At 27.0% G+C, this 15,733-nt stretch overlaps 1 protein-coding gene across 1 annotated transcript in view; it reads right to left on the reverse strand.

Annotated features, from left to right (window-relative positions):
- Window positions 1–3,452: 3,452 nt before the first annotated feature.
- The window catches only part of LOC119667616, a 17,251-nt gene continuing 4,970 nt past the window's right edge, over window positions 3,453–15,733 (reverse strand). The window contains exons 2-18 of the mRNA XM_038076919.1: window positions 15,362–15,397; window positions 14,704–14,742; window positions 13,976–14,011; window positions 13,139–13,183; window positions 11,391–11,438; window positions 11,188–11,244; window positions 11,061–11,093; window positions 9,909–9,935; window positions 9,692–9,745; window positions 9,580–9,621; window positions 8,654–8,731; window positions 7,356–7,397; window positions 7,123–7,164; window positions 6,165–6,188; window positions 6,009–6,029; window positions 3,625–3,802; window positions 3,453–3,558 (exon numbers count right to left, since the gene is read on the reverse strand). Coding sequence (XP_037932847.1) covers window positions 3,785–3,802; window positions 6,009–6,029; window positions 6,165–6,188; window positions 7,123–7,164; window positions 7,356–7,397; window positions 8,654–8,731; window positions 9,580–9,621; window positions 9,692–9,745; window positions 9,909–9,935; window positions 11,061–11,093; window positions 11,188–11,244; window positions 11,391–11,438; window positions 13,139–13,183; window positions 13,976–14,011; window positions 14,704–14,742; window positions 15,362–15,397 — 642 coding nt within the window. The 3' untranslated portion in view covers window positions 3,453–3,558; window positions 3,625–3,784. The remainder of the gene's footprint in view (window positions 3,559–3,624; window positions 3,803–6,008; window positions 6,030–6,164; window positions 6,189–7,122; window positions 7,165–7,355; window positions 7,398–8,653; window positions 8,732–9,579; window positions 9,622–9,691; window positions 9,746–9,908; window positions 9,936–11,060; window positions 11,094–11,187; window positions 11,245–11,390; window positions 11,439–13,138; window positions 13,184–13,975; window positions 14,012–14,703; window positions 14,743–15,361; window positions 15,398–15,733) is intronic.

Here is a 15,733-nt window from a genome sequence, read left to right on the forward strand (position 1 = left end):
GCTGCCAAACTACATAAACTTAAAATATCGAAAAATATACAGCGCGCGAATTTTAAATGAGAATTTCCGAAAACTTTTCGGTCACAATGTATAATCCTTTAGTCGTTGTTGTTGCTGTGATTTGAGTTAGTGCTATTGCGCATTTTCACTCTTTAGTGGCTGGGGGCTTAGCCCTGCCCCACACTAAACTTTAACTATACTAGAATCATTATTATTTATTTATCTTCTAACTGATGACGGACCGTAGATCAGTATATCTTCCTGTGCGTCCTGAGGTGGACTTAAGGTTTGTTAGAGCGGCTTAGGACAACGTATCAACTTTTGTGAATAATTTTAGGGCTTTGTTCTTGATATATTTTTTCACTGAGTCGATTTTTAGATCTCTATGTTTGTCTGTTGTTCTAATATACCAAGGAATCTTAATTAGTATTCTTAAAGCCAGATTTTGTGCTATCTGTAATTGCTTTATTGCAATTTATGGCAGTTTTTAAGGCTTTGCTATAAGTTACACATCCGTACAATAGGGCTGACCTTTAGTGTTGGATATTGCACACTAATATGATCATTTCAATTAAAAGAAGAACTCACTTTTGTCTTAAATCGAGACTTAAATATATATTGAAAAATTGGCCCCAAAAACACTTTTTTATACTTCATTTATGCTATAAGTGTTAATAATCGTTGTGCTAAAACTTTAGAATTAAAAAATATACCTTAGACCGGTAACTCGTTTAAGATATATAGCGGCAGATTTCGTTGGGGATGATATGATCCTGGAAAAGCATACATTCGCTGATTAGACATTGTTAATTAAATCATAAACGCCTTTGATGAAGATTTATATTACAACCGTACCAGTTGCCTTGTATGCAGTGTAAGCCAGCTTTTCTTAACAAAACTCAATTTTAAATTTTGACTAAAATTTAATCTCAGTAGCGATGCAACAGACTATTCTGCCAGAATAGAAATGTCTGATGTACGAAATTAAGCTCTGGCACATCTATCGAGTGTTTTTTTTAGCTGTATGCGAACTATCGATAGCGATAACTATGGTTTGATAGCTGAGAATGTCAAACTGATTTGGCATTTTATTATGAATCATTTAACGCTAGAGCAACGCTTGCAAATTGTGGAAATTTACTTTGAAAAACATAATTCTCTTCGTGAAGTTCATAGAGAAACTTGTCCATTTTACGGTCAAGATAATCGGCCATCAACTAATTCGGGCAGTTATTGATCGTTTGCGCACTAATTTTACTCTTCCCGATTTTAAACTATTAACAGTTGACTGTTTGCTAAATACCTAGTGTTTTCAAGCTTTCCTGAGTTTTTGTCAGCAATTTCAAAACTAATCAGTTAAACATCTGTTTGCTAAATACCTAGCGCTTTCGAGCTTTGCTAACTGAGTTTTTGTCAGCAATTTCTCAAAAATAATCAGTTAAACATCAATGATATTTAGCGCGTTTAACAATCTATATATTGCAATTCAATTGGGTAACAACTTTATTTCCGAAAGTGGTCCTGTTAACTGGCCTTCTTGTTCGAGCGATTTAATGTCTCTCGATTACGACAACCGACAAACCAGCAATTCTTGAAGCATTGGAAGCCAATGTTTATGCCACCATTGACGCTATGCAGCCATATTTGTTGAAAAAAATTGTTAAAAATTGGACAGATCGCATGGATCATGTAACTCGTAGCCTCGGCGGTCAAAATGCCATGAAATTATCTATATGATTATAATAAAAAAATTTTATTCCACCAATATTTCTGTCTTATATTATAATTTTAACTTCTCGCGAAGCTAAAAATTTATTAATAAGCGTGGATTTTATAATCTAATATATAAATTTAAACCTATATTGGACATTTTAAACTTCATGACCCATTGATTTAAAGATTTTATATTCAATATATTAGTAATTTATCAAACCAAAAGGATTATGACTCTTTGGAAATTCTATATCGTTATATTTGCATCGTACTTTTAATTTAGTCATTTATTTTTGTGAACGATCTACATTTGCATTTCTTTTTGAGGAAGTATGATTGAATAATGCCATTGATGTGATCATTACCATTATCAAATAATGTGTTTTTCGAGATATGCTGAACAAGTTTCCACTGCTTGTTAGTTAGTTACTTGAGTAGCTTAAGATTTTGTCGTCTCTAACATATTGATAGTTATTGATAGTTAGTTACTTATTGGATGTGAAAGAGTTTTTATGTGTCAGAAAGTTCTTGAAAGTTCTAAGACAGCTTTTGTTTGTTTAAATAAACTTTAATTCATAACATATCACACAAAAAATTATATATGTATATTTTATATATGTATTATATATGTATATTTTATATATCCATTACATAAAACAAAGCTTTTATTAAATACTTCCTTAGTGCGTTTGTTTATAGCTCAGCTGTTGTTTGTTTACATTTTACATATAAAATAATATGATAAATGTTTCAAATTTTGGAAATTTCTTTTATTATTATTATTATTAAGACATGTTCTTCATTATAAAAATTAAATTAAAAATTTAAAAATTAGAACTAAGTCTATTCACAAATAATATTTATAAACTTCTTCCATTCCTCTCTGTTTCTGGCAGTAAAACGTAACTGGTTAAAGGATTTGCCTGTTTCTGCTACCACTGTTCTTCGCCAGGTGGTTTTGGGACGACCTCGTCTCCTTACTTCTTGCGGGTTCGATTCTATGACTGCGTGGGCAATTGCATCTGTCGGTTTTCTAAGTGTGTGGCCAAGCCAGCCATATTTGCGTCTTAAAATTTCTTTCTCTATTGGCTTTTGCTTGGTACGCTGCCATAGCTCTTCGTTGGAGACTCTTGCAGGCCACCATATGTTCAGAATACGCTGAGACCCTCGTTAGCGACCATGTTTTGCACCCATATAATGTCGATTTGACGCAGGCGTTGAATATTCTGGTTTTAGTTTCGACGCTTACATTTCTCTTATGGGAAATTTATTTATAAGGGTTTTTGGTCTAATATTCCATACTTTATTTTTAAGTATGTTAAAACACACTGAATATTTTGCACTTACTAAATAAGCTCTGGAAAATATACTACTAGCTTATTGATGGCTTTTAATAGCTTATAATGGTGAATGGGTCTGCAAACATTTTTATTTCAATAATTATTTAATTACAATAACTTAAGTAATCACAATTACTTTGATATTTTCATGATAATTTGTTAAAAATTATCTAATAATAGTATCAGCAAAGAAATATCAGTGTCATATTTAAAAAATTTTTATTCAATAAACTATCTTTAAAAATTTTCAAAAAAATTAATTGATATATATATATGAATTTTTTCAATAGCAGATAATTGTCACAAATATAAAACACCCTTACTTTGCAAATCTTGAAACTTATTAAGCAAATAAAAAAAAATTTAAATAGTTTTTGTTTATATTTTATTGAGTTTGTATATATAAGTATTTTTATGAAATATATTAATAAATAAAACGTTTTCAAAAATATCAGTATTCCATTTCCTTAAGTATGAAAGTAATCTGTTAATCCATTCGCATCCCCTGAAAAAACAAAAAAATATAAATTAAGATAATTTTTGAAATGACGTCATAACATGGTATACATACTATTTGATTTTAGTGTCATCTAAAGAAATTCGTTTCGGAATTCTATTCATTGCGTGAACCCTCCGTTCCAATGACCAACTCTTTTTCAAATATATAGTATTCATTACCGATTCATATAAGTCATCAATCAATGGATAATTGATTGACGTCTCGTATTACCCTAGCAAGAGTCAAACATCTAAAATATTGAAAACATAAATTAATTAATAAAGAAATACATAAAACAAAATTATTTATACATAATATTGTTAATTATTATTTAGTTATTAGTTATTATTTTTGCAATAGTTTTCCTAATAATAACTAGAGTTAGAAAGTTATCGTTTTCCGATCATCTTTGTTAGAAAAACTACTGTTAAAATGATATATGGTAGTTGGAAAGTAATATGAAATAGTAATGTATAGTGCCAATAACATAAGTAATACCCGTATTTTTTCCTTAAATATAATTTTTTAAAATCATTAATTTTATTTTATTAAAATTACAATAAAATTTTTCTTCAATTTTATATTTTGTGTAAAATGCATGATATTATGTTATATGTAATTTATATAAATCTTAAACATATGCAAAAGTATACACTAATTTCAACATTGGAATGTATATATTGACTACAAAAGCATGATAATTTTATAATTTATTAATAAATTAATTATTAAAATTAAATTTTTTATAATTTTAATTTAATTTTGGAGAAAGTTTTTCCCCAAATATCACTCGCTAGATCAGCCATGCACAAGGCATACCGGCTGCAGAAAGTATAAGTGCCGAAAACACCGTAGAAGCTATGTTATGTAGACAATGAAATGATCATCGATTCCATATTTGGCATTACTATTTATAATTGGACTGAAAATAACAGAGAGTAATAAATAGTTTAAAGATGAAATGTTCTTGCATGATAAAAGAGAAAGAGCAAAGAGAAAGAGTAGTAAGGGTTCTAATGATAACTAAAGTTTAAGTTTGACTTATGACGGGGTGGTCTGATCAGTTTAAGTCTCTAGTCGAAGTAAGTGTTTTAGTTAAGAAGTTGGAAATAAAATTGTCGAAAGTATTTTGGTCAAATTTTGTGAAATGCCAAAGTACTTAAAGATCTTTATGAATTTGGTAATCTCTACTGTACTACGGTGTTCCATTGCTTATTGTTAATGTATTTCGCTGGGATATTTGCCGAATAACAATGTTAAAAGCAATTGTCATATGGTCTTCCAGTACAGAAGAAATTGGTTTAATGGTTATTATTGACTAAACAGTATATCAGATAAGTACATTAAGACCGAAAAGTTTTCGGAAATTCTCATTTAAAATTCGCGCGCTGTATATTTTTCGATATTTTAAGTTTATGTAGTTTGGCAGCACTGTCCTTAATTACTATGCCAAAAATGAGCGCGATCTGTCAGACAGTTCGTTTACGGCAGCTGTTGAAACCAGTTCACCTCAGTAGTGCGTTGCGAAAAAAACAATGGAAAAAAATATTGGACAAAGAGTTTGCATCAAATTTTGTGTTTCGAACGAAATTTCGTGTGCAGAATCGTTGCGAATGCTACAAAAGGCTTATGGGGAATCAGTTTTATCGAAAACTCAAGTTTATGAGTGGTACAAAGCCTTTCAGGACGGTCGTACGACCGTCGAAGACATTTCGCAACGCACTACTGAGGGGAACTGGTTTCAACAGCTGCCGTAAACGAACTGTCTGACAGATCGCGCTCATTTTTGGCATAGTAATTAAGGACAGTGCTGCCAAACTACATAAACTTAAAATATCGAAAAATATACAGCGCGCGAATTTTAAATGAGAATTTCCGAAAACTTTTCAGTCTTAATGTATAAATAATGATGGACTCATGGCAGGAGAATGATGGATTGTTATGAAAGTAAATGTTTTATGGATTGTTATGAAAGTAACTATTACTTAAGTGCAGTTTTGTGTTTATTTAATTAGGATAATATATTTTGAATATTTTTTCCGGTCGTTTTGGTCACAGTTCGATGTATATGATAAACGGTTAGTACTTTATGCTTATAAAAATTGAGTGAGAGGTGTAAATCAAGTATTGTGATACAACCTTAATACTTAATAAAAACTGATTTGGGTTTTAGAATTGAAAATAATGGAAACAAATCTTTTTTATAATATAATGAATATTTTTTTTTTTTGTGTTTATTAAATTGAGGCGTAAATGAACTCTATTCTTAGAAATAGTTTTTTTGTTTTAATATTTAAATTTGTATGTATAGTATTTATTTATATAAAAACTATTTTTTTGACTTAAAAAAAAAAACTATTTTCAATAAAATGTCTTACATATGCCTTTATATAATGAACATTTTGTTAACAAAAAGTTATGTCAATAAATATAAGAAATTAATTCAAAACACTCACCTCTTCTCTTTCAGGACAACACTAATTTCAAAAAACAAGAAAAACGAAATTATGATATATAACTATTAGTTTTCTTACTTGTTGATTATTGAAATCAACAAGTAATACAAAGTATTACTTATAAAAAACTCATGATTAATAAATTATTCAACTTACATCCGTAGTCTGATTATGTTGAACCTAAGATGGAAAATTATATTGTCAATATTTTTTAAGTTATGCGTATGAAAGTATTTAATAATTAAATTAAAATAATTTGAAATAAATTATTCCTAGAAATTAGAATATACGAGTATACAAACAAATACTAAAATAAACTTTCGAAATAAAAGTTGAAATTATAAAAAAAAAAATTCGATGTAATAATTCAAAAATAAAAAATAAAATATATTCGAACGCAATTTAATAGAAAATAAATAATTCTGTTGCCTTGGATCTATAAAAGTTCGATTAAAAATAGGATATGGCTATTAAGACTATGTAAAAGTATGTATTTATATTTATTCAATATGCTTATTCATTTCAGTAACTCTCAAATTAGGTTATATATTTTGTATACACTCCACAAAAATATTCACCAGGTTTTTTACTGATAATATTCTTTTATCAGTTTACTATGTGAACGATACTAATTTTTATAACTCTATGTTTAGTTAAAAAAATGGTATATCTTTAAGTTAACATATATGACCTTAAAGTCGGCTTTGTTTTCTTAAGAATATTAATTTTTATTTCCAGCGTCAATTTCTATTATATTTCTATACGTATTTCGGAAAATTCGCTTCTGCCTTCATCAGGAGAATTCCTGAATTAAAAGTAGCTGATTTAGAAGCGGCACAAATGTATTTTATTTCTTATACCTTTCTATTCTGTTTAGAAATGAATTAAAAAAAAACTAAATAACCCCAACTTCTTAAAGTTTGTACACTAAGTATATACTTAGTATTTAAACTATGAAAGTAATCATATGTACTGTATATATGCCTATTACAATTTTTATTAAATTCATTTATGTATTTAATTCCAAATTTTGCGCAGCATCCTAGCAACTTTGATCAAACGTTTTTTTACACAGAAAAATATTTATATGTATGTATATTATTTTAGTACGTACCTCTTCTACTATAGGCAAAGTGTTAATCCATGATGGTCCATCCTATTTTAAAATAAATAAATATTCACATCTTTAAGAAAAAATCATGAAGATGCTGATATTTTTACAATAGTAACATGGCTTTAATATGCTTATAATTAATGAATTACTAATATTTAGTTTAATTTTACTAGTGTTATATGTAATGTACAGTACTATAATATGAATTTTTATACAAAATATTAATTGCTTACGCAGTTCTGATTTTCTCGTATAGGAATGCCCCATCTGCGGCGCTGTAATTGAAAAAAAAGTGAGAAAATTAATTCAAATTAAAAATAATTAAATTATAACATTAGGCAAATGATCAGAATTTGTTTCTATTAGTCAATTTTAAAAAACTTTTATTTAAACATATTGTAATGAAGTTAAGCTGTCCTTAAAAATACCAATGGATGCCTTTGGAAACAAACAACAACTCGCTACATTGATGTTTGTTTTAGAATAAGTAAGTGGTAATTTCAGTTAGAAGTTTCTTCGAATATAATATAATTGATTAGCATTAGTTTTGAGGTGTGATTAATTATATAATAGCAACCTCCAAAGAGTCTATGTAGTTAAACAATCACAACAAACAACTGAATCCAGAGATTTTTACTTGTTATTCAACATTAGAACTTCTAAATGAGTATAATAGTGTATGCAATCAATTGTGATATACAATGAGTTATCCATTTTATAGTTCTGATTTGACAACATTATCATCCAAACTATCATATCTTTAGGGACAGATTTACCATCTTGCAATCTGTATCGTTTAACAATCTCTGAACGATTTTGTAGAAATTTTCTTCAGTGATGGGGTTCATGTGGATACGACAACAAACAAAATTGTTGCATCATGCATACTGCAAATCTACAAATAACTGGCAATACACCATTGTATCCACAGTAAGTCAGTGCGTAGTATGAGGTACTGGTCTGGAGGCACTATTTTGAAAAATGATGAAGGTTGGTTATACAAACCCATCAACTCTGAAAACTGCAGGTATTCAATTGCTGAGAAAAATTTTTACTGATCGCAAAACTCTCACAGCACATGTTGAGGCTAGTTGAGGCTAGTTGATATGAGTCAGTGCACCTGAGCACGGTTGCCACTTATGGTACTTTAGTACCAAAATTGGTACTTTTTTTTCCGTTTGATACTCTGGTACTCATGTTCAAAAAATGGTACAATTTCGGCGACCCAACTTTATTGTGGATATTGTATTGTTTTATACTTTGTACATTTTATATAAATTGTATTTTCTTATAAAAAGACAATAGAAATATTTTGGACCTTTTTTTACAGAAATGGTACCTTTTTAACCCAATTTTGGTACAGAAAAAAATTTTCAAGTGGCAACCGTGCACCTGAGTACTTTTACTCTCTATTAACTGCGAGAGTAACTATTAACTGCACATATTAATGACATTAATTGCTTTGTAATATTTAGTTAGAAATACTATTGTTGTTAACAGTATTTGTATATAGATATATAATACTACTTACCGGGGGACGTGGCACTGCTAAGAATTGCGACTGAGATTGACGTGGCCCAACAGACATACTTTGAGATCCCTGAGATCCCTATATAAAAAAAATTTAGTATTACTTTTTCTGTTTATTATTTTAAATTGTTGTTTGTGGTTTTATTTTGACGAATCCTATTCTGTCTTTCTTTCTTCTGCGATTGTTCTCAACACTAATATTTGATTGTGTGATTAGATAAAGTATTAAAGGGGTTTGGATATTGCAAGTGCAAATAAAAACTGCTTATTAATGATCTAGTAACATAGCCGATATGAACAGAGCCTGCACAAAGGGGCATAAAAAACCTACAAAAAGCGAGTCAACGTACAACTTTCAATGAGCAAGTACATTTTTGCATATGAGATCTCAAAAATCAGAAATCACGGAGCAGAAATCATAACTTTAAGCAAATGCATAGTTGTATGGACGATGAGGATTTGGATTCTGCTATAAAATACCCATAATACAAAAAAGTAAAAGAGCCGAAATCAGCACAAACCACTTGTCCAAAGCACAGAAAAAACTAGGTGAGCAGAAATATGATGATATTATAACCTTTATTCTAATATCTGTATAGGTAGTGAAAATATTTGATCGAATAAAATTCATAAGGGTACCAGATTGATTTGAAATTGCAATATTACAGGAAAGAATATGAAGTTACTGGCAGGGTTCCACAAATAATCTTTTCATGGACTTCTACAAGTAAGATTGAGTTTTCAAATTGAATTAAAGTAATAAACCGACAATTGTGAAATATGACGATGGTATTGCACTTGTCTACTTAAAAATGAAGTTTGCACTTAGACCACTTAGAAATGATATCAATTGTTATATTCAGTATTATTTTAGTATTTGTGATTTTAATTGCAGTTTTGTGAGAATGATAAAGTAATTGTACTTACGCGTTGACAACTATTTTCACGCATATTTCGAGCTCTCTGCATCTAAAAATGTAGAGAAATATGTGATATATATGATATTCAAATTACTTAAATATGATTTACTACAACTTACTCGCATAACATGCCGTAGCTGTGATGCTGATGTCCTTGGACATGGAGCGTCCCGCTAAAGTCGTAAAATGAATTTACATTAAAAATATTATATGAGGAATATTTTAGGGAAACACTTATAGTTTTAGCTCAAAGCAAAAAGAAAGAAATTATTTATTGAAAATATATCTAAAATACGCTTATTTATATGTGCAGAACAATTTTTGTAAATAACTTACATTTCCGGTTTGGCGAGGAGGTAGTTCCTGCAAAGTGAGAAAAAAATATATATTTTATTGCTATTAAAATAAAAGTAGTTAGATACGTTGATTTGTATTTTAAGCCATATTGTAATATTGATAGTAGTAAGAATCTATGTGAGGTTATTTCCTTACAAAATCTATCAGAGATAATCATAAAATTTTATTGTTGATCAAATCATTTCTGTATATCAAATTATCTTGAATGATATTTTGAACATATGGTCACAATAAAAAGCGTGTTCTTAATATATATATATAACAAATCATTAGTTGTCTAATTTTTATTTTCTCTATTAACAACTGAGAAATACTATAATCATTGAACGTTCGTCAAATATCACCCTTCATTGAATCAAATTATGTATTCAAAAGACTGATCGCGTAGTTTACAGAACCACCTTTTTTGTCGATTGAGTTAAGTTAAGTTGCGAATTCTTGTTATTATATGATTCATATTTTATTTAAAAGTTACTTATACAACTTAAATGTATATAATCTTGTACCCTTAATAAAAATATGTATTTAATTGACGGCTATTGCCTAGTCTGTGGTTACAGATCTGTTTCAGAATATTTTACTGAAAGCTGATCGTATTAAAATTAATAGTATATTATGCGATATGATGTATGTATATGATATGCGATCGGGTGTATGATTTTGGCAAAAAATATTATAAAGCCTGATATCTGTATGATCGTTTTAAGTAAAGAGATTGCTTCCAGATCCATCGTATTTGCTTGATTTGCTCTTTGTAAATTATACCTTTTCACAGATCTATAAAACTGCTATAGGGGAAGGAGATTTGATACCGATGAAAAACTCGTCACCTATACTGAAGCGTATTTTAAGGCCAAAGAGAAATCATTATATTACAGAGGTATTATTCCCTTTATTGCACTCTGTGCTCTGCAACGGCTAAGCTAAATATCATATTATAACGAATAAGAAGAACTTCAAGTTTTTACACCTATTTAGTTCCTAAACTAGCATAATTTTCTATCTATGTAAAAAAATTTTTCTTGAAAGAATTTATATATCAAAAGACACTTATATTATCTAAGAAAATTGATTTTGAAATATTAAAAAAACTTAAAATATATTTTACTCAAATAATTTTGATTTACTTACGAAATTTAATTCTATGTTTCTACCAGTTATCCGCTAAAGAAAATATTAATATATATTTTATATAATTGTATAAACTATTTTGATATATTTTCAAATTAATTGGTGGAAAACTAGGAAATATACTTACAGGTATTACACTGCAATCAAGTGTACTCGCACGTGCTCTCTGAGGTGCGAAAAATTCCTTTAAAATAAAAAATAAAAGCTTTTGTTTATATATTGTTTTTTCTGATAACTTAGTAGTCAATATATAAATAATTATTACATAACATTAAATAATCTTTTATTATAATTTTTGAACGAAAATATTTAAATTTAAAATAAACTTACCCTCGATACATTTGGACATGTTGGAGTTGAAGGATTTGAAGGAGTGCCCTTAAGAGAAAATATTAATAAATAAATTCTTAAGAGCATATAACAAATATTTCGTAATTAATATAACTGAAGTTTATATATTATTTTTTGCACAAATTTGTAGTCTATTCTATAAAATTTAAAATTGATAGTAAATTGATAGTAAATACAATTAATAACAATTATTAGTAGCAATTTATAATAATACTTATTAATAACAAATAATATTATCAATTAATACCAATAATAATCCCAAATTAATAAAACTTAATATTATTAATTCTCGAAAATTTTTACTACAAATTACAAACAATCAATATTGTTTATTAATAACAATTAAAATTATTCATTTATAATAATTAATACAATTTATTTCTTTAAGTATTAATAATTATTATTAATAAATATTAATAATTATTATTAATGCATATTAATAATTAATATTAATAATAATTAATAATTAAAATTAATAATAATTAATAATTAATATTAATTATTTTCAAAATATGTTATATTTATAAACAATTACTGATAATTTATATTATTAACAATAACAATTATTATATTTAAATAAAAACAATTATTCTTAACTAATAACTATTATTATCGTAATATGTAGTATATATTACTTTTAGACAAGGGTAGCATTTGATAAAGAAATTACTTATATCTTTATATTTTTTCTTAATTACATTAAGTTGTTCCTTTGGACTAGTTGATGTATATCTAATTATTAACAAGATTGCTAAATCAAAAATATAAATATCAAAAGAAAGTGTGGACCATATTTGAATAATAGCATCAACTTTTTGAGTATAAAATTATATATATAGATTATAGATTATATATAGAATATATGTATATAGATAAATTTATATATTTAATATTATATATATAAATATACAACTATATTATAAGTTGATGACTTTAAACGCAATATACACACATAAAGCATAATGAGAGGAAACTCCAAATATGATATATATTTATAAACCAATCATGGCTAAGCATATTACGAAGGCATATTTCTAGTTCTGAGTTAAAAAGAACCAGCAAAGATCAATAAAAGTGACCAGAAAAGTAATCAGTTGTAAAATATATTAGAAAAAAATTATGTCTATCTGGATTGAATGATATAAATCAAATAAATGTTTCGAACTGCTTCCACAGCTAATTATTTGTGACCTTTAGACTAGCATCCGCTTATAAACTGCAATAGGTGGCCCATGGGAAAGAGGTTTGAGCACTACTTTAAAGTTCTTAGTACATTATGCAACAGAAGAGATGTGTTGAAATAATTTTGCTATAGAATATGTAAATGAATAAAGTCTATGGATTTCTAAAATCAATTGTATTTATATGATAAATGAATATTTTTTAAGCATAATTTTTATGTGTATTATATATACAATAATATTATAATTATATTACAATTATATTATAATTTATATTATAATATATAAATTTCTTGCAGTGCGAAAATTTTTAAATTATAAAATCTATCTAGTTTTTATATTATTGCTAATATATTGTTAATTTAAATTGATATGAGAATATAAAATTTATGTTACATTTTATTAAAATTTTCTCTTAATATATACGATTAATATACCATATATAATATCACATTTATACATATGTTTGAACTAAAATTTTTACTAATTCATAAAAACAAGGATGAATATGTTTACACATTTGATGGTACTCATTTCAATACTTACCTCCCTGGACTGTGGTACGGGAGTGCTAGTAAATATTTTATCAACCTATTTAAAAACAAAAAAAAATATCGTTAGTATTAAACAACTACTATCGTTAGTAGTATTAGTATCCAAATGTTTTCAAACACTTGCATTATTAAAAAGGTTTTTTATTTTATCATTTTATAATGTCATTATTATTATAGGCCATATACATAATTCGGTATTATATAAAAACTTTCGCGATACCCAAGATCTGTTATAAAGTAAAAAAGACTTTTTTCGCAATTACTGGTATTCTGTCAATATTTCATGACATTTGGAGCTACTGCGCCGGAAGTAAGAACATGTTTTGCTTGTCAATACAAAATTGTGTGATTTCTTTGATGTGTACATTTCGATAACTTGTTACACAGAAAATAATGTTACTGCCAAATGTCAACTTGCCGATATTCGTTATCATTACACACTCTAAACAAAATTAGCGTTAACTAATTTGCCAATGTAAGGAAATTATTTTTTGGACGTTAAAGTTGTTCAAAAATTTGGTTGACTACACAACATTATTTCAAGTATTGCCCAGTGATGATCATCATTGATTTTAAAAATATTCGAATTTTTATTTATTTAGTTTATAGTCTGTATATAATTTGTTGGACTGTAACTACCAAGCTTCAGCATTCAATCTATCATTTTTGTTTGATTTAACGAAACAAAATAAAATTTAGCAGATATTGCCGTTGATTTTTATAATATATATATTATATTCAATGAATACATATAACATATAAATATATAAAAATATATATATGTATATTAAACATTTCTATTCTATTTGTTAAACATTTCTATACTTGCCGGTCGTCCCGTATTTTCTGGAGTCCTAGGACTACACTGTTTAAAGTAAAAAAAGTAATATTTAGTTCCTTGAGTTTTGCATATATACAAGTAATTTTTTATATTAATATTGAATATGAGCAAATCAATAATTGAATTGCAATAATATTTATATCGCTATTACATATAGATCACATACACTAATACTTTTTGTTCAACATATATTTTTCTTAAGTAACATAGGTAGTCTATTATTTATATATAGTAGTCTATTAAAATTTATTGGATTAAAAAGCAGTATCTTGAATTTTATAAATTAAAATTATATGGAATATATGAACAAAATAACTTACAATATAAAATGGTTTATTAATAATTTTGAGGAATTCCAAGACTGTTCTAAGTTCGCTTCTTTTTTAGTATAATATTCTCTAGTGGTTAGCTCTTAATCATAAAAATAGATAAAATAATAATGAAAAACAAACTTAACCTAGTTCTAACTTATGTAGAGTGTCTAACATGTTTAAATAGGTTTTAATACATGAATTATTTTTAAATACCTGTTGGACGTTATAATAAGTATTATGTATATATTATGTATATACATATTATTTTTCGTGTATAATATATTTAAAAAAATATATAATCATTAAGATTTATACATTATGATAGAATGTACTTGATCAATAAAATTTTTTTATATATGCTTTTAAATATATAAATTTGGTGATATTTATACCGATACTTACCTCTTGCACTGTAGGCGTTCCAGGACACAATCGGTTACCCTATAAAAAGAATTATTATATTATTATTCCGCTCTTTATATGTTTTCAAAAAGTTTGTATTTTTAAATATTTTATTTGAAGTAATAGCATCAGAATACTCTATATTTCATTTCCAGAATATACTAAAGTACTAAAGTAACGCCAAACAGTCAGTTGTATGTTGAAAGAATTATTTTCTAAGTAGTTGAACTGAATGTATTAATTTATTGGTATTTTCAGACTGCGATCTTTTAGTATTATACGATATATACTCTTTTTAGAAAGGCATAACTCATGTTTACGTTTTGGTGTTTTGTGGAATAAAAACATTTATTTAGAAAACCATTTTTCAAGTTATTAGATATATTACGTATAAGCTTTTGAAAACAATTTATTACTAAATAGTTGCTTTGCCCCTTTATTTAATAAAAAAATATCTATAAAATAATATCTTAAGCTATTATGCAAACTATTTACATTTTTCTTTAGATATGCGCGATACTTATATTGATACTTTGATCGTATATGTGTGAAGATGACTCTTCACATATTTTTAATATAAATAATTATATAAAAATAATATTTAAGCTATATATAAAAATAAATATCTTAAATAAATAAATCATAAATAAATACTTACCCCTTGCGGCGTACAAAAGGATGTGGAAAAACTCGCCTGTTTATATGAAAAGAAAATTTGTTAACCAATTTGTTTTCGGAGTATATATTATTTTAAAAATATTAAGTATAAGATCTCTGAGGTGTTCTCTAATTGCATTCAATTGAGAAGCATGTGTGTTATATATAATGAAGCTTGTTCTAATGAATAAGACCAGTTCTCTTAAACTTTTCAGGGTTTTTAAGCTGTTCCCTGTTCTAAAGCGTTCAAGAACAGTACACTAAAAGTGTTTAAGAGTGTTTCTTTCAATACGACCAAATGAAGGTTATAAGCTATCATAATTTACATATTTTGGACGATATCGACATTCGTGGACGACTCAAGGGATATGGA

Source organism: Teleopsis dalmanni, chromosome 1 (assembly GCF_002237135.1).
Source record: "Teleopsis dalmanni isolate 2A chromosome 1, ASM223713v2, whole genome shotgun sequence".
NCBI classification, from domain to species: domain Eukaryota; kingdom Metazoa; phylum Arthropoda; class Insecta; order Diptera; family Diopsidae; genus Teleopsis; species Teleopsis dalmanni.